This window comes from Papaver somniferum, unplaced genomic scaffold (assembly GCF_003573695.1).
Source record: "Papaver somniferum cultivar HN1 unplaced genomic scaffold, ASM357369v1 unplaced-scaffold_125, whole genome shotgun sequence".
NCBI classification, from domain to species: domain Eukaryota; kingdom Viridiplantae; phylum Streptophyta; class Magnoliopsida; order Ranunculales; family Papaveraceae; genus Papaver; species Papaver somniferum.
Window position 1 is genome coordinate 10,495,868 of NW_020621603.1, and position 20,012 is coordinate 10,515,879.

The 20,012-nt window shown below is 34.5% G+C and overlaps 1 protein-coding gene and 1 pseudogene across 1 annotated transcript; both read left to right on the top strand.

Annotated features, from left to right (window-relative positions):
- Nucleotides 1-1,187: 1,187 nt before the first annotated feature.
- Nucleotides 1,188-3,685, top strand: LOC113331549 (putative pentatricopeptide repeat-containing protein At5g40405). The gene has a single exon (XM_026578250.1). It carries the CDS (start codon nt 1,429-1,431, stop codon nt 2,797-2,799), a length of 1,371 nt encoding a protein of 456 aa, XP_026434035.1. The 5' UTR covers nt 1,188-1,428; the 3' UTR covers nt 2,800-3,685.
- A 14,142-nt stretch (nt 3,686-17,827) lies between these two features.
- LOC113331303 lies at nt 17,828-19,798 on the top strand (annotated as a pseudogene).
- Nucleotides 19,799-20,012: the final 214 nt, after the last annotated feature.

A 20,012-nucleotide genomic window follows, 5' to 3' on the forward strand; every position in this document is an offset into this window, starting at 1 on the left:
AATATCATGGAGATCCTAGTGAGTTGGAGTGTTCACAATGTTCTAAGGCATAGGAAAATAGTGTGGCAGCTTCTTCCCTTCGCGATTTTCTGGACAATTTGTTTGGAGAGAAATAACAGGGTGCATGGAGGAAGACATAAATCCAATTATGAATTGGTGCATACAGTAATGTTGAACATTCGGTTGTGGAGGACGGACACGCTAATTTTTCGTGACTTCTCAATGGATCAAATCATTCATAACTGGGATGACGTTGTTGTTATGTAATTGGGTTTTTGTTTTCATTTCTTTTGGTTGATTTTTTATCAAGTTGTATATTTACCCGTAAATACTCATGTACTTCTTTTCTCTCTTTTCCAATTTATCCTTTTTTCTTAAAAAAACAACAACCCTAGAATAGTTAGTACGGTCAATTCTTCCAGAATCTTCTAAATTCTCTGAACACGAAAGTGTTCGATTACCGGATTCTATTCATTCGAGGTATCTAAAGTACGCTAGTAGATATAATTCAATCAAGTGATTTAAATTCCACGATATAGGTTAGTGACAAATACAAAAGTTCGATTCATCTACTAGCGCCAATATCTACGTATAAATGCCGTACTTGGATTTTTTAGACAATTATGGGTCAAAAAATTCTCAAATCTTATACTAATATAAAAAAAGGAGGTATTTTAGTTGATCACAAAAGCACAAAATAATTTGGTGTAACCCTGATATTACTAATATGACGTTTAATATCAATTATCACTTCACATATATCTAAGGGTAAAAACGTACATTAAATTAATACTTACATATTCAACCTTATATACTTCACAGAGATACCATTGTTTTAAAAATTCATCAATTTATTTAAAAACTTATAGTATCTTTCAAGATACACTACATATATTTGTTAAATTAATATATTTGGAAAGCTTTTTGAAGTATTACATAAAGAGTATAAATAAGAGTATTAAATTTTGCCGGTATCACTGTACCGTGATGATACCAGTGACCTGAGTTCGAAACTCTCCAACGTCAATTCTTTACGGATCAAAAGAATTTTTAATTTTATTTTACGATTAATTCATAGGCAAGAAATGAATAATACTAAAGAAATATTTTCGGAAAAGGTTCACCTATATAAAGTCTTCATTTTGAAATTAAAACATACTATATCAAGAGTCAAGAGAGATGTCTTCTTCTTTGAAAACTTTAACCAAACACCCAACAATATCTCTAGTGGATTCATGCACAAATCTTAAACTAATCAAACAAATTCACACCCAGCTCTTAGTTAATGGTATCCTTAGTGATTCTGTTTATCTAAGTCAATTTACTTCTTCCATAGCACTTAATCAGACTCAATCAGATGATACTCTTAACTATGCAAATGAAATCTTTAATCAAACCGAATATCCAACAATCTTCACTTTAAATTCCATGATTAGAGCTTATTCTAGAAGCCCTTTTCCTCGACGTAGTTTTCATTACTATAATCAAATTCTTCAATCTCAAACTCTTTCACCTGATAATTACACATTTAATTTCATGGTTAGAAGTTGTACCCAGATTTCTGAATCACCTGAGATTGGGTTTTCCATTCATAGTGCTATAGTCAAATATGGGTTTGAGTTAGACCCACATGTTCAAAGTGGATTAATTCATATGTATTCCGAATTTGGGATTCTGGGTTCTTGTTTAAGTATCTATTCAACGTTATTTGAACCGGATTTGGTTTCTCAAACTGCAATGGTGAGTGCTTGTGCAAAATCTGTTGAAGTGGATATTGCTCGAGAACTGTTTGATAAAATGCCCGTGAGGGATTCCATTGCTTGGACTGCAATGATTTCAGGGTACGCTCAATCGGGAAAGTCAAGAGAGGCGTTACGTTTGTTTCGTATAATGCTATCTGAAGATGTGAAAGTTAATGAAGGTACATTGGTGTCTGTTTTATCGGCTTGTTCTCACTTAGGAGCATTGGATCAAGGGAGATGGATTCATGTGTATATGGAAAGAAACAATGTCCGTATGTCAGTAACACTAGGGACTGCTCTAGTGGATATGTATTCAAAGTGCGGGAATATGTGTAAAGCAGTGGAAGTCTTTGAGAAGATGAGGGAGAAAAATGTGTATACTTGGAGTAGTTTCATGAATGGATTAGCCATAAATGGATTTGGAATTGAATGTATTGAAATGTTTGATCTCATGAAAAAAGAAGGGGTTCAACCTAATGATGTCACATTTGTATCGGTTTTACGTGGGTGTAGTGTAGCTGGTTTAGTTGAAGAAGGTATCAAGCATTTTGATTCGATGTCTAACTTTTATGGACTTGAGCCTCGGCAGGAGCATTATGGTTGTGTGGTTGATTTATATGGAAGAGCTGGATATTTAGAAGATGCCATAAATTTCATTCAGGGTATGCCGATAAAACCTCATGCGGCTGCTTGGGGTGCTCTGCTAAATGCCTGTAATATCCATGGGAACTCGAAGTTGAGTGAGTTAGCATCGAGAAAACTAGTTGAGTGTAAAAACGATGGTGCATATGTGAACTTATCAAATATATATGCAGAATCCAGTGAGTGGGTTAAAGTAAGTAATGTGAGGAAGTTAATGAAGAATGCTGGGGTGAAGAAAATTCCTGGTTGTAGTGTTATAGAAGTTAATGGTGAAGATCACGAGTTTTTGGTTGGGCATGAAACACACCCTAGATACGGTGAAATTAAAGTCATGATGGGTGAGATTGCAAGGCGATTAAGATTACCAGGTTATGTTGCTAATCCTAATCCTGTTTCATTTGACATGGAAGAATAGGAGAAGAATTATAATTTTTTGGTAAATGGACTTGATCAACCAAGAAACTACAAAGACTTCACATAAAGGGTAAAGCTTTCCCACTACTATGTTTTATGTAGAAGTTGAATGATTCTAGGGGGATCGGTTATCCATGTGGCTTATATAACTTTGTGGAGTTGACAGATATAGTTTTATGTAGAAGTTGAATGATGCTCAAAGTGGGTGGATTGACCGTTACACAGCTGGATACACGAATTAAAATCACTCCCAATGGAAGAACGAGTTGTGTTGCTGAGCGAGCAAAAGAGCTTCCTTGGCGTTCCAAAAAATTTACGTAATGATGTGACAGAATCCCATCCTCTTCATGAATGAGTGTTCCTACACCTGCAGATATTAGAGGACCCCATGAAATATGTTGGGTATGGTTAGCGTGAAAGGATTCAGCTGATTTGGCTACTGCTCTGTGAAGCACACAATTAAGTGGATCGTAAGGTTTATGGCGGTACAGCATGTCATCCAGAGATAACAAAATCTCCCACAAACAAAAAAAACCCTCTGCAATGCAATGTGAATTCGGGGTTTCAAGAGAAAATTATTGACATTTCATTCGAGAGGCAGTGTCACCATTGCGAGCGCAATTATTCTGTGTGGTAAGTTCCCCCATATGAGAAACAAACTCTTCGTGTAGTTGGCACAATAGACAATTTGGATCAATATCAAGACCCTGCTCCAGTTACGGTCTGATAAGGGACTTCCCATAAGCAACTGATGAAATTGTTACTATGTTGCAGAGCAGCGATGCCATAAATGTTTCAGTTAAAATTAGCACTGCCAACTTCTTGGTAGCATAGCATGTTGTAAGCAATTTTTTAAGTGGGTTGCCAGTTTTATTATACGAGAAATTATATCCGTCATTAATCAACTAATCCAACTATGTACTAGTGGAGATTCCATTGGAAAAAAATGATAACAAGTTGCTATAGGTTTTTTTTTTTTTTAGACTTCATTGAAACAAAACAGAGTTGCAAGTTTCCGTTCTGTTGGTGGCCCTTATTTCACTCAAAGTTGAAATCCCCCAACAGACACTGATCTTCCCCTGATAAGACCGGATACATTCAGAATTTAAAGACGTTCTAACAGAATTTAAAGACATTTTATCTACTAAAAGAATTGATAACATAAAGTTTGTTGTTGGAATTTTCAAGAACTAAATGGTCGGTAGAGATTGTCAACTTCGTTCATCATTTAGTGTATCTGTGAGAAAGTGCTATCAAACATGCTTGCTGCTGCATCCACCCAAGTTGCATTTTTCTTATGTTTCCATGGGCATAAACGTTGCTATAACCTCGGCCACCACATTTATACGGCAACAAGGAATCCAGCCTAATGCATATTTCTTTTGCACGTTTTACGTGGCATACCAAAAAAAAACGGCAAAACCTGAAATTTCAAAATTGGGCTTAGGTGAAACCCATACCATGGTGAAGTAGATTCTTCGGGATATAAGAGCCGCGTCATTATTAGGGTTTATAGTAAGTGTTGGGATACTAGCTCCTTGTGTCGAATCCTATCAGTAAGTGATGGACGGAGAAGTAGGAGCAGTAGTGAGGATACCTAAAGGTCACAATAATCAAATGGTAAATCAGGCTTCAAACAATCTCAAGGAAATTAACTGTGATACCAAATTCAAGAATGAATACCGTCCTGTCGAACGGGTGTCCATGTGTCAGTTGTCAAACATATTCTTTGTTCGTTTTTCTTTCTGCCTTTTAGCATTAACGCTTACAGTATTCTTGAAGAAGAATATGTTTCACCACTGACACATGGACATCCATCCAAAATCTGAATTACACGGGCACTTAAGAATGCGGGGATCTAACAACCACACCCCAACAATTCGTTTGGCAATCTGAGAGAACTTACTCCAATACATTTTCTAGAGAATCAACTAGACAGTCATACTCAATCTAGAATAAAGTGTATCAAAGAGTTTAATATCTCTAACTCTTAATTCAATCCGCAATCAACAAATAGAAATTTGCAAGCCCGATTGAATATAAGAGGAGTAACTTGAGCGGTACCAAAGACCAATGTTCAAGTGTCAATCAATGTAAATCAACAACCCAAGGTTGGATATTCTAATTGATTGATCTTAACGCACAACCTGTGATATTTCAATTATATAACAAAATATAATGCGGAAAAGAAATAACACAGATACCAGAATTTTGTTAACGAGGAAACCGCAAATGCAGAAAAACCTCGGGACCTAGTCCAGATTGAACACCACACTGTATTAAGTCGTTACAGACACTAGCCTACTACCAATTAACTTCGGACTGGACTGTAGTTGAACCTTAATCAATCTCACACTGATTCAAGGTACAGTTGCTCTCCTTACGTCTCTGATCCCAGCAGGATACTACACACTTGATTCCCTTAGTTGATCTCACCCACAACTAAGAGTTGTTACGACCCAAAGTCGAAGACTTGATATACAAATCTGTATCACACAGAAAAGTCTATGAGATTGAATAAATCTTTCTCCTATAGAAATACCCAAGAGTTTATGTTCTGTCTTTTGATAAATCAAGGTGAACATGAACCAATTGATAAACCAAAGTTATAGTCCCGAAGAACAGCCTATTATTATCAATCACCTCACAATAAACTTAATCGACTAGCGAAACAAGTTATTGTGGAATCACAAACAATGAGACGAAGGTGTTTGTGATTACTTTTCTATCTTGCCTATCAGAGATAAAAATCTCAACCCAATTTTACAATTGCACTCAATCACGATAGAAACAGCAAGATCAGATCATGCAACTACAAAGAGAATAGTTGGGTCTGGCTTCACAATCCCAATGAAGTCTTCAAGTCGTTAACCTACAGGGTATCGAGAAGAAACCTAAGGTTAAAGGAGAATCGACTCTAGTTATGCAACTAGTAGCACACATGAGGTGTGGGGATTAGGTTTCCCAGTTGCTAGAGTTCTCCTTTATATGGTTTTCAAATAAGGGTTTGCAATCCAAGTTACCTTGGTAACAAAGCACTCAATATTCACCGTTAGATGAAAAACCTGATTCAACCAAGCTAGTATCTTTCAACCGTTAGATCGAACTTAGCTTGTTACACACAAATTAAATGTACCCTCATTTAGTTTTATGTAACCGTACCCAAACGTGCACACTATGTTGGTTCACAAATAGTCAACCGAGGTTAGACATATGATTACTCTCATATCAACCTTATTCATCTTAACCATAACTAGTTCAAATGACTCAAATGAAACTAGTTAAAGAGTTGTTAAATTGCTATATTCTCATGGATTTATACAAAACATAATTGAGCAAAATCGGTTTGATTCACTCGAATCGATACATGAACATTATAGCCATTGTTTGCAAAGAATGCATTCCTTATTGATAAATGTTTTAGGTTCATGTACAACCGATCTTAGAAAGAAACCACTTAAGTATGCGTACGGGTATGCGTATTTAAGTAACCGGATTTGAGTTTGTTTTAGTTTTCAAACTCAGCAGAAATTCACGGACGTGAACTTCCCGCCAGTATGCGTACGGGTACGCGTACTTTAGGTAACCGGATGAGTTTGGTTTTGTTTTTCAAACTTAGAAGAAATTCACGGACGTGAAGCTCCGCCAGTATGGGTACGGGTACGCACACTTACCCAGTCTCCTAGAACCTTTTTGTATACACACAAGTATGCATACTTTAGGCTCCCGGTTTGGACTTATACACTAATGTGCGAACACACTATGCTTATATCCAAAGATTGTTACAAGATTCTAAACTCTATATTTCAACCATTGAAACATTCTTCTATAACGACAATATCCGTTTTCACACACAATTAGCATCAAAGCAATTTTCAAGATATTGAAATAATCATTACCGAAACATTCCAAGTCTTACACCAAATGATTGTATCACACAAACCATGTAAGATGTTACTGGGCAATTTTCTCATGATATAAGATGAACTTGGTCGAAGCGAAAGCTTTCCAACACATATTTCGAGAAATATGTAAGCGATATATAATCAGCTCGAAATCTCAAATGTGTATAGAGAAAGCTATATCGTAACACGACTTATGTATCAATATAGGATATATAGTAGAAATAGACTTTCCAAGTGATAGATGAGTTTAAGTCTCCACATACCTTTTGTCGATGAAGTTCCACAAGCTCTCCTTAGTAGTTCTTCGTCTTCAAGTGATAAGCGCCGTGAAGTCTAAGCTCAACTACACAAACTATGCCCTAGTCCGAAACATCTATAAATAGGCTAGAAATCTAGACTTATAGTTTTGATCACTAACATTGACAAACATGCTTGAGATAGCAACGCATGCGAGTTCGACCGAGCAGTGCTCTAGCAATCTCCCCCTTTTTCAATTTTAGCGACAAAACTATCAATACATATGGATTACAAAATAAATAAAAATTGTAGCTTCTCATCCAAATGCTTGATCTCCTTGACATCTTCAACGCGACTCGAAATCTTCGTCACTTCCAAGTACTCCATGATCCTAAAGGTTGTAAGTTCAGCATCATAGTTGTTGAAGATCCGTAGCGATAACAATGAGAAAACAAATGCTCTCAATCATTGTTATACAGTGTCATAGTATTATTACACATCATCAAAGTTCAATTGTATCAAAACTTTGACAACAATACTATGGTGATATGTAACACTCCCCCTTAGTCAATACTTCATCTCGAAATGAAAACCACTCCCCCTTACATAATGATCCGTAAACCATATGTATTTGTAGTATCACACTACACATTAATTCTCCCCCCTTTTTGTCAATATAAATTGGCAAAGGTATGAAACTAGTGGGATCCTCATGAAATTTTCATAGTGATACTTCATGACCAAAACAAAATACCATATCAACTTATTTAGATGCCATCATAAAGCCGAAGCTAAATGCATTCATCAAGGAGTTTATAAAGATACAAGATAACCCCTACAGTATTCCACAGCCGGATTCCCCACAAAGATTTGGCAATTAAGCACAAGTTCAAAAAGAACTCTCCCCCATAAAATGTCATTCCCGAAAGAACAACAAAGGCGACCTTACTTTCACAAGAAAAGAAAGGTTTCTTTGGACATAACCAAATCACATGAAAACATGAATTTGAATCCAAAGTATTCAATTGAATTATCCACAAAATAATTCATGATTAATTCAACCGAAATGCAGAACTAATTAACCACAAGAAAACCCATGATTAATTCAATTGGAATTACACAACTAAATTAACCACAAAAGTGATCAATTCAATTAGTCATGCTCGTCATAAGAGAACTTACGGAACAACAACTAAACTGACCACAAGAGAATGATCAATTCAATTAGTCATGCTCAAACATAAGAAAACTTATGGAACAACACATTATATGCATAAAAATGTGGATCGAGGATTGACCAATACTGCGGAATAGACAAGGATTCATTTTATTTTCCATCACTATTTGCACAATGACATAATAGATTTAATCCTTTCTTCCATCAAAACAATGACAGAAAAGGCTTTAACTTTTGTAATGTCAAAAGTTCATTATATCTTCTATCAATACTTTCATACCGACATAATAGAGATAACTTTTGAGCAAGTATGGGACAGTCACAGCTTAAAGGACGTAAACAACATATCCCATAACAATTTGCAATATATAAAATCATAAAGATTAAAAATTGCAAAAAAAATCATCTTCCAAATAACTTAGAATTTAAATAAATAAATCTAAAAACATTGAAGATGAAAATCGTTGGACATAGCTATGTGTACTCACAATAATGGCTATTCCAAAACCTAGTTATTCTTCTAAAAACATAAAAACGAAGATTTACTAGACATTGAGACCTCTGAAGAATTCTTTATCGATACCGAACTCCTTGTCGTCAACAACCATGGGAACATAAGGTTCATGTAGAAAGGAGTCAATTCCAATAAACCTTCTAGGCTGATGATGTCGAATCAGGGCATTCTGAATTTCGAGAGTTCTCATAACAAAAGCCTTTATTTGCTGATCTCCTTCCTTGCTTCCTTCAACTCTTCAAGAACATTAGAAAACTTCTGAGAATTTGAAGGAACAACTTTTGGCTTCCTCACATACCTTTTTTTCTCTTCAAAGTTGGAGGTAACGGAGATTTTTCTTTTTCCTTCATGGTTGATGGCTTAACAATCATATTAATATCTTTTTCATCAGAACACATGATGCTTGGAGTCTCCATACTTGTATGGGTTTGTGAGAGGAAATCACAATTTAAACTCCACAGTCAGTCTTAAGATGAAAAGAGTTTTAGAGAAGGAAAAAAGATGTACGGTCACGTAACCTTAAACAACACAGGTTCACACACGCACAATTCACAACCCTAGAGAGAGTAGAATTATCGAGAATAACCCTCTTTTATTGAATATACATGGAAGTATCTTCCAAAATCAATTGACAAGGACGAATTCCAAATTTTCAAACCAAAGCAAAAACAAACTAAAAAGAAAAACTACTTTTCTTTTCTTAAAGCCCGAGGTATGCACAATCTTGTCTCTTTTTGATCAGGCACATGATACGAGATGCACGAAACCAACACAATCAAGTTGTGCTGCAGTGAACAACAATTTGTCTACCATCCCCTTTTTGAAAGGAATTCATAGAACCCTGTCTATCAAATTGTTTATACCATACTCTTTTCTCTAGTGGTCTTGACCTATCTTTGGAAACCAACTTCTTTGAAGAGGATAAAACCTTACATACCTCAGCGGTTTTTTGAAAAAGTTTGAGCTTGTTTGCTAGGAGATTTGCTCTTCTTTGAAGTATCTTGACATGTCTCATCTTGTGTTTGTACTTGAAACACTTTGAAAGTTCATGACCCTTGAGTGAACAATAAAAACATGTCACTAGATAAGATGATTTAGACGCCCGATATGTGCAAGCTGTTAGACACATAGTGGAACCTGGAAAATCAAACATAGGGTTTCCAACAAAAAGGTTAATTTCATCTTCCAGATTGGTTGAGTCTTCTTCTGAAAGGATATCAAGATTGATGTATGTGTTGCTACAATTATCAAAATCAATATCTTCACAGAGGAGTGCAACACTTGATTTTTCATCTTCGTTGGAATCATAGTGATCAAACATTTCATCAAGTGTTGCAGCAAGACCTTTGTTTCCAGTGTATTTTCAATTGTTCGAATACTCATTCGCAAAATAACCAAAACCTTTACACTTAAAGCATTGTGGCATATCCTCGTCATCAGCCTTGTCAGTATCCCTGTTTTTAGGAGGAATGCGATTGTGAGGTTTAACTGACGACCTAGGTTTATCTCTGGAAAACCGTTTACTTATCTTCAATAGAAGATCCCTAAACTGTCTTGTGATCATGGAGACTGATTTGTCAAGATCTTCACCTTATGAATCAGTCTCAGAAAGATCATCCTCAGAGACATAAACACTTTTAATTCATGTGATGACTTTGTGAACTCAAAGAGAAAATAGAATTCAGAATTTTTACAGGTTCGAGAACTCAAACACAAATGAAGTTATAGGAAACATTCAAGCCTTTAAGTTCGCGAACTCAAATGCTCAAAAACTCGCAGGATTTTTTTTTCTTGTACTAGGTTAGCGAACTCACCCTTTTAGGTTCACAAACTCAAATCGCGTTAAGCCTCAGGAGAAATTTCTTAAACTTTTAGGTTCGAAAAATCAAATGTCGAAAAGGTCTCATAAGAAATTTCTACATTAGGTTCGTGAATTTACTTATTTAGGTTTGCGTATAGAATTGACTTATTGACTTTAGTTTTTGAGTTTTACAAGCTGTAGATTCAAAAACTTAAACTTTTGAGTTTGTGAACTCAAGTGAGTGAAAATTACTAGTAGTAAACTACCAAAAACAAAACTTTACAAACTCAATAATGAATTTGAAAGTCTTTAGATTTACATTAAAACACTTGTGCTTTTTCTCAAGCTAAATTTCGAGTTATCGACAAAAAAATAGCTTTGGAAGTTGAAACATACTAAACATAACAAAAGATAATATGTGGTATGATGTTATTTGAATATGATCACTTTTTAAAGTCCTCAACTTTTGTTATGGAAAACACACACACACATACACACACATATATATATATATATATATATATATATAACAGAAAAGAAAAGAGCCAGAAAGAAAAACCAGTCTTCGTTTCTTACCTCGATGAAGTTTCTTCGAGTCTGCATGCGATCTTCAAGATTTCATTCTTTTTGAGTAACTTGGAAAATCTTAAGACTTTATTACCAATTTTATTCCACTGAAGCATAATTTATTAGTATAAATCAAAAAAATAGTTTGGCATCCAAACTTGACAACATACTTGACGGTATGTGGGTTCAAACAAGCATGCACTCTAACACACCTCCTTAAAACGATATTGTAAATATATGTTAATATTTACGCTTGGGTCGATGAATTCGGGTATTGTTTGATTACTTATTCCCAGTTTTTTATTTTATTCGTATACAAAAAGAATTTGAGGTAATAGGTGTTTACCGATATTAAAAATTGTAAATTCTTATTTACATATTAAAATTCTTTTAATTAGCATTTCCATAAAATCTGAAGTGATTTTCAATTTAGGATCCGCAAAACCCAAAATTTAATATATACGAATTGCGCCACTTTCAAATTGTTGAAGAAAAATGTTATTTTTAAAACAAAAATAAATTAGTTTACACATGCGAAATTTATAGAAAGATTTACTCTATTGCATTTGATTATTTGCATATGGATAGTTTTTTGCATATAAAATTTCATTCAAGTATATAAATACATTTACAATTTGCAGTACAATTAATTTAATTGTCAAAATGTGTCTCACATGTGAAAAATACAATGTGCCATTATACAAACTTTCGTTTTATTGATGAATATCTTTTTACATAGTATATTTTTTTTCCAGTGCAGTATGATTTATTTTCTTTTCGTATAAATATTTTTTCGCATATAAGATCATTATGAATTTGGACATTTTGTAAACACTTTTAAGATATAAATTCCTTAATTCATATAAAAAATAAATATCGGTTTAGAATGCTAATTATTTTCTCTAAAACTAAAAAATGGAAATCTCAAAATATATATTTTTATATTAGATATAAGTTAATATTCATAACCTTCTATATGCAAATGGAACTCCAGATACGCCGGCTGCATCGTCATAAAGCAGATCTAATAGTTCTTCATCCAAACATTGTTGGGTTACATTGATCCACCCCTGATATTTTCCATGTCTTGCTAAATAACGGGCGGGCTTATTGCTGATTTTTTCACGGTAAGTGATATGGTATGTAAAGAAGTGCTCAAGAATCTCTTGAATTAAATTAAATATGCCTGGTTTTGTAACCACTTCACATAGATGAGAATTCACTCCATTTGCAACCCATTTTCTAGTGCAGGAAATCCTAATGTGTTTGATGCCAAGCTTTTTTCCCATATCGAAAGCTTTGTATACCGTCAATTTCTAGATCATATGTTGTTTTATCACCATTAGAAGAACTATGAAAAACATATATAGATATAACATTGCAGTGACGAGAAATGACAGCAAACCCAACAACTCCATTTTCACCAACATACACAACAACATGCATTAATAAGATTTTGTTCTTAGCTCTCTTGATTAGAGCTCTTGGTTTGGTTTTAGAATCTTTAGACTTCAAAGAATCAATCCATTTGGTTTTCTAGCTCTTCAAATAATAAATGCAACTGCTAGGTTCTTCTCAAACTTGGAAGAAAAATACTTGTCACATTGCTGATATTTGTTCCCAACTTTTAACCGGTAAATAACAGTTCTTTCTGCAACAAGTGTTGAACAAGGTGATTAAAAAAAATTGGAATTGATTCACAAAATAGTAAGATTATAAATCTAGTGATCTTATTAGGCTTCATATAAGGTGGAAGGAGAAGCAAAAAAAAAATCAATGGATTCCAATAAATTCATATCTCCCTCATCGTAATAATCAATCAGTCAATGATTCTGCAGAGAAATTGAAGATATGAAATAAATAAATATAATAATAAGAACAATATTAAAAAAAACACACAAAAAGGTTTACATATAACGTTTTTAACAGAATGAGATATTATTTGGCATAAAAACAAGGCCACTATCAGAACTCAAGTTGGTGAGATATTCATCCTCAGATTTAGTTGCAAAATTGTTGCCAGAATCCATCCCAGTTAAACACTAGATATAAATCTTTTTACAGAAAAAGCGAAACAAAATTGCTCACCAAAATTATCAGAATTCTATGATAACATTAAAAAATAAAATAATAACCTAGTCAAAACTAGGGCCAAAGGTACTCTTGCCGTATATCTAACATTTCCATTGTACGTCATTGAAATTTGCATCTATACCAACATATATTTTTTTATTTTTAGTTTACAGTGTAAATTGAAAATGAAAATGCTCAATATGCGATTCTATTTTTAAAAAATGGAAACGATTCATGTCGCGATTCACTTTTTCACAACCTTGTTAATAATTATCTAAATATAATCAAATATAAATCTAATATAATGAAAATAAAAAAAAAAATCAGAACCAAACTAGGTAACAACGGAAATTTTTGGTTTCAAATTTTTTTCTTCTTCTCTTTTCATAATTATTCCTCGTTGTTGATTAATCGTCAATTCATAAAATTTTCATCCTCGATCTTTTATAAACAATGCGTAGAAAGCAAATACCAAGGGATGCGGTGGTGAATAATACACCACAATCTTTTCGATATCAACCTATATGAAAGATACCTTGCGTGATCTAATATATACAAAGATTGTCAAGAAGATAGAAACCAAAAGGTATAAACTTGGTATATAAAATACATATTGAAACCGAACCTAAATATAGGGATCATCCCAAGTGTTTTTATTAACGTAAAACTTTAATTATAAAGACAAGGTAAATAATGGGGAAGTAAAGTAAATAACACAACACGAGATTTTGTTAACGAGGAAACCGCAAATGCAGAAAAACCCTGGGACCTAGTCCAGTTTTGAATACTTTAAGAATTAAGTACAAAGAATACTACCAACTTCGTATAGTTGAGACAAACTAAACTAACCCTAGTTACCTAGTTTCCTTAGTTCCCCTGCGCTTACAACCAATCTGTCCAACACACGTGAAACTAACATTGACAACAAGATTGAGATAACAAAACTTGCGAGTTTGAACGAGCAGTGCTGTAACAATCTCCCCGTTTGTCAATTTTAGTGAGAAAACTATTCAATACATATGGATTTAAAATAAAATAATCTTTCAGCTCAAAATCCATCTTGCTTGATTTCCTTGATTCTTCAATATTGTCTTGAATTCTTCGTACTTCAAGTTCTGTTATGGTTCTACATGAGTTTGTTCAGCACTTTTGTTACTGAATATCCCTAACGATAACAACTTACGAGAATAATCAAAAAGAGTTTTATTAGAATTAAAAATCAATATAATCAATGGTTCTTATACAAAATATTAATATTGTGACCTTCCTCAAAATTCAATTATACCACAATTTTGAAGTAATACTACGGTGATATGTTCTCCCCCTTAGTCAATACTTACTTCTTTTATAAAATAGGTAAAACCTATAGTTCATGATCCACTCCCTCTTAAATAATTCTCCAAAAAGCCATATGTTGTAGTAATATACTAATTAATAATTATCCCCTTTTTTTCAACAAAAATGGCATAAGGTTTTCTGAACTACTCTATGTGCTAACTTAAGTGCTACCTATCTTACGATAAACTCAATTTTCCATTGTTGCACAAAACACTTAGAAATTAATTATCATTTTGTTCTTGAGAGGGTTAAAAATGGTAAGCTTGATTTCCGCCTTGTCTCTTCCAAAGATCAGGTTGAAAATGCGTTTACAAAGTCTACTCTAGAGTTTCCTTTGTTATAAACTTGTGTTGTGCAAATAATATCTTTGTAATGTTACTGTATATCTTATATCCCTTGTATCCCAAGGAAATTATTGTAACTTGTATTCTATGAATACAACAAGTTTCTTTTGTGTTTTTCATCCATTAAGAACACGTCAATCCTAAGTTTCAATTCTCTCAAAGTATTTCTCCAATTCATGATATAAATTCGCATATATACTATTCAAAATTTAAGAATAAAATGATTAATTAAAGGTTACGAAAACAGCGGTTCCAATTCATGATGTAAATTCGCATATGTACTATTGAAAATTTTATAATAAGATGATTAACCAAGGGTTACGAAAACAACGGTAATAGAAAAGGATAAATGTGCATTCCCGGTTAAAAGGTGAACTAGATATATCACTTTCTTTCTCTAGCGAATCCATATTAAATTTCATTCAGAATAACAGACATGATTCAAACACACAAACACAAAACTAAACATTCAAAAATTTCTTGTAAACCAACCGAACATGATATTACTCGATTACATAACCGGTCTATTTTTACTATTCAAGTAAATACACAACTGAAAACTATAAAAACAATTATCATATCTAAATCGGGAACAACACATAAAGAGATGAAACCAAAATCTCACCTCCATGAAAGAGATCGATGAAATCTTCCTGCTCTTCTAATGGAGAAATTGAGAAAACAAATTTTAGTAGCTACGGAAGCGAACGAGAGGAGGTGATAGAAAAAAAAGTTTTTGAATCGGGGAAAAAAGTTAAAAATTTTAAATTTGTTTGAGAGTACAGTAGATATTTCCGGATTTAATAAAGGTTTGACCAAAGGATACCACGTAACTGGTGCTATTGCGATAAAAAATACCTTTTCCATCCTATTAATCTCGTGTCAAATTTTTCCAAAAGGAAATCATAAGTATCGACTATACTAATTTTGTTTAGAATCTTGATACCCAAGTTTTTTTTTTTTATTAAGCTTCATTCTTTTAATTCCCAGACGATTAACAATGTCTATTTGTCTCTCTTCCTATACCGCTTTGCTGAAGTAAATTGAAGACTTATTGATAGTAACTTGTTGACCAGACCATGAAGAGTAGTCAACAAGAATCCTGGAGATGGCAGCAATAGTTTTTTTTATTCATAATTTCAAACATTAGTACATCATCGACAAACATAAGATGTGTCACAGATGGATCACATTTATTTAGTCTGTAACCTGAATAAAGACCATCCAACTACATTCTCATCATGATGTTCGAGAGACTTTGAGAACAAAAAAAAAAATAGATATGGGGATAATGGGAACCCTTGTCTAATACCCTTATTTCCTCTGAAGATACCCTCCGATTGACCATTACGAAGAACCGAAAAGAAAAAGAAGTAGTTTGCATAAAATTCATGATAAGAGAATGAATAAAGGCTGATAAAAGATGTGACAAATCCGTACTAAAAAACTACCATTTAACTCTGTCGTAAGCTTTGCTCATGTCTAACTTGAGTGGAAAAGAGCCTAATTTAGAGGTGGATTGTCTCATGGTGTGGACAAGATCCTTAGCCGCCACAATATTATCAATTATCTGTCTTCCAGGGATGAATAAAGATTGGTTCTTGTCAACCAATTCATCAAGAAATGGGTTGAGTCAATTCATCAAAAAATGGATGAGTCTTTTGGTGATCACTTTGTAGATAACATACAAACCACGGTTGATCTATAATCAGAGAGAATATATGGTTTCTTTTACCTAGGGAACTAAATCCAAGTAGGTGTGATTCAAGCCTGGAGGAAGCATACAGTATCTGAAACAGTCTAGTATGAGACTGAAAACCTCCCCACCAACAATGTGCCAACACTTCTTGTAAAACAATGCCGGGAAACCGTCGGGGTCCGGAGCCTTGAGAGTTTGTGGATTTCACTGGAGAGGGTACCATTGCAAGAGACCTGCGTTCTTCCTCAGATAAAGTATTAGCATTATCCATAGAAAATAGATTGGGAGAGACACGATTGTCCACCACAAATGCCTGATGGAAATATGAAATTAACAACTCTTTGATCTGGACATGGTCAGAGATCCAATCTCAGTCTATATTCTTTAAGGTGATAATCCTATTTTTGGATCTTCTATGAAAAACGGATAAACGGAAAAAGTGTGTGTTCTTATCATTGCAAGGAACCCAATTGGATTTGTTTCTTTGTTCCCAGAACATTTTCTCTCTCTTTTCAAGAACACGAATGTTTTGAATAAGAACTTTATCTTCTTCTCAAATATCTGCCTAGTGAGCTCTAGACTGCAACTCAACCAGGTTTTGTCTTTCCTTTTCGAGTTCTATGTGATTATGGCTGAAGGTATCATGACTCCATTTTCAGAGATGTTTGCCTAACAGTTCAAACTTATTTATAGTACTGCCATCAGAATAACTCCAACTTTTTTCAATTTCCTCAAGGAACTGGGAGTGATCAGTCTAATGAAATTCAAGTTTGTATTATTTTTTCCTGTTGGGGCCTTTTCTTAGGGTGTTGAGGAGGATTGGGCATGGTCGCCGCCAATCCTATGCATGTGTAACACTGCAGCATTATCAAATATTATCCTCCAAGAAAAATTGGACAAGACTTTGTCGAGTCTTTCCATAGAAGGATCAACATTCTTTGCATATCTCCACCACGTAAAAGCAGGTCCGGAAAAGCCCAAGCCGATCACATCACGATCATGCAGAAGTTGTTTGAACTCTCCACAAACAGTCTTTCGTCTTGTACCGCCACCATATTTTTCAGACTGTTTAGCAATGACGTTGAGGTCACCAAGTAAACACCACGGAAAGATGATAGAAACCACCATTTTAGAAATTTCAGACCAAAATCCATTTCTATTATTCTGCTTGGACGGGCCATAGACACAAAGCATTACTGTTGAGGAGTTCTATTATTCTGCTCGGCGGGCCAGTAACACAAAGCATTTCCCATCGAGGAGAGGAGAGATGCTGATGAATGAGACATCTGATCAAGTTTGGAAATGAGGAGGAAATAACTAGGTCAATAATGTCGCCATTCCGCCACTTTTTTCAATTGAAGGGACAAAGAAAGAATGACGAAAGGGGTTGGAGCTCTGCGAGACTTCGAACCAATTTTTTGAAAGGACCCGATACTGATGATATGTAATTTATTAAATTGAAGTAGTAAAAAAGAAGAAGAAAAAAAAGAATTCTCCCTGTTGAGTGTAGTTTTAGAAAAAAAGAAAGAATAGTAGATTCACAAGCACGGAAGAATGAACTCATGCTATTCCACGTACCACGGCAGTTCCACTTACATGACCATTACGACTATCCGAGGATAGTCGCCACGAGTACGGTGTATTTATTTTCCAAAAAGGTTCACCTATATAAAGTCCTCATTTTGAAATTAAAAGTTTAAACATAGTATTATATCAACAGAGATGCGTTCTTGTTTGAAAACTTTTAACCAAACACCCGAGGATATCTCTAACTGATTCATGCAGAAATCTTAAACTAATCAAACAAATCCACACCCACCTCTTAATTAATGGTATTCCTGATGATTCTATTTATCTAAGTCAATTTACTTCTTCCTTAGCATTGAATCATACTCAATCAGATGTTAATCTTAATTATGCAAATGAAATCGTTAACCAAACTGAATATCCAACAATCTTCACTTTAAATTCCATGATGAGAGCTCATTCTAGAAGCCCTTTTCCTCGTCGTAGTTTTGTATTACCATAATCAAATTCTTCAATCTCAAACTCTTTCACCTGATAATTACACATTTAATTTCATGGTTAGAAGTTGTACTCAGATTTCTGAATCACCTGAGATTGGGTTTCTTATCCATGGTGCTATAATCAAATATGGATTTTAACTAGACCCACATGTTCAAAGTGGATTAATTCATATGTATTCTGAATTTGGATTTCTGGTTTCTTGTTTAAGTATCTATTCAACATTATTTGAACCGGGTCTGGTTTTTCAGACTGCAATGGTGAGTGCTTGTGCCAAATATGGTAACGTGAATATTGCCCGAACTGTTTGATAAAATGTCGGTGAGGGATTCCGTTGCTTGGACTGCAATGATTTCAGGGTATGCTCAATCGGGAAGGTCAAGAGGGTGTTACGCTTGTTTCATTTAATGTTATCTGAAGATGTGATAGTTAATGAAGGTATATGGAAAGAAACAATGTCCGTATGACAGTAACACTAGGGACTGCTCTAGTGGATATGTATTCAAAGTGCGGGAATATGTGTAAAGCAGTGGAAGTCTTTGAGAAGATGAGGGAGAAAAATGTGTATACTTGGAATAGTTTCATGAATGGATTAGCCATAAATGGATTTGGAATTGAATGTATTGAAATGTTTGATCTCATGAAAAAAGAAGGGGTTCAACCTAATGATGTCACATTTGTATCGGTTTTACGTGGGTGTAGTGTAGCTGGTTTAGTTGAAGAAGGTATCAAGCATTTTGATTCGATGTCTTAACTTTTATGGACTTGAGCCTCGGCAGGAGCATTATGGTTGTGTGGTTGATTTATATGGAAGAGCTGGATATTTAGAAGATGCCATAAATTTCATTCAGGGTATGCCGATAAAACCTCATGCGGCTGCTTGGGGTGCTCTGCTAAATGCCTGTAATATCCATGGGAACTCGAAGTTGAGTGAGTTAGCATCGAGAAAACTAGTTGAGTTAGAGTGTAAAAACGATGGTGCATATGTGAACTTATCAAATATATATGCAGAATCCAGTGAGTGGGTTAAAGTAAGTAATGTGAGGAAGTTAATGAAGAATGCTGGGGTGAAGAAAATTCCTGGTTGTAGTGTTATAGAAGTTAATGGTGAAGATCACGAGTTTTTGGTTGGGCATGAAACACACCCTAGATACGGTGAAATTAAAGTCATGATGGGTGAGATTGCAAGGCGATTAAGATTACCAGGTTATGTTGCTAATACTAATCCCCGTTTCATTTGACATGGAAGAACAGGAGAACAATTATAATTTGTTGGTAAATGGACTTGACCGACCAAGAAACTACAAAGGCTTCACATAAAGGGTAAAGCTTTCCACTACTACGTTTTAGAACGATTTTTTAGGGACCATGATTTTTTTGAGGGGATCATGGTTTTATTAGGCCACCTTCCCTATAATTATAAGGATGTCTTAAAACATTGAAATGACTGAGTTATCCTTAACCTAATTTAATTTAAAACCAACCCAATAACCATCTATATATATATAACCACCACCTCCCACCATCGCCGATT

Bases quoted from the DNA above. Each gene is read 5' to 3' on its own strand.
- LOC113331549 (XM_026578250.1), top strand. From the start codon at position 1,429: ATGATTAGAGCTTATTCTAGAAGCCCTTTTCCTCGACGTAGTTTTCAT.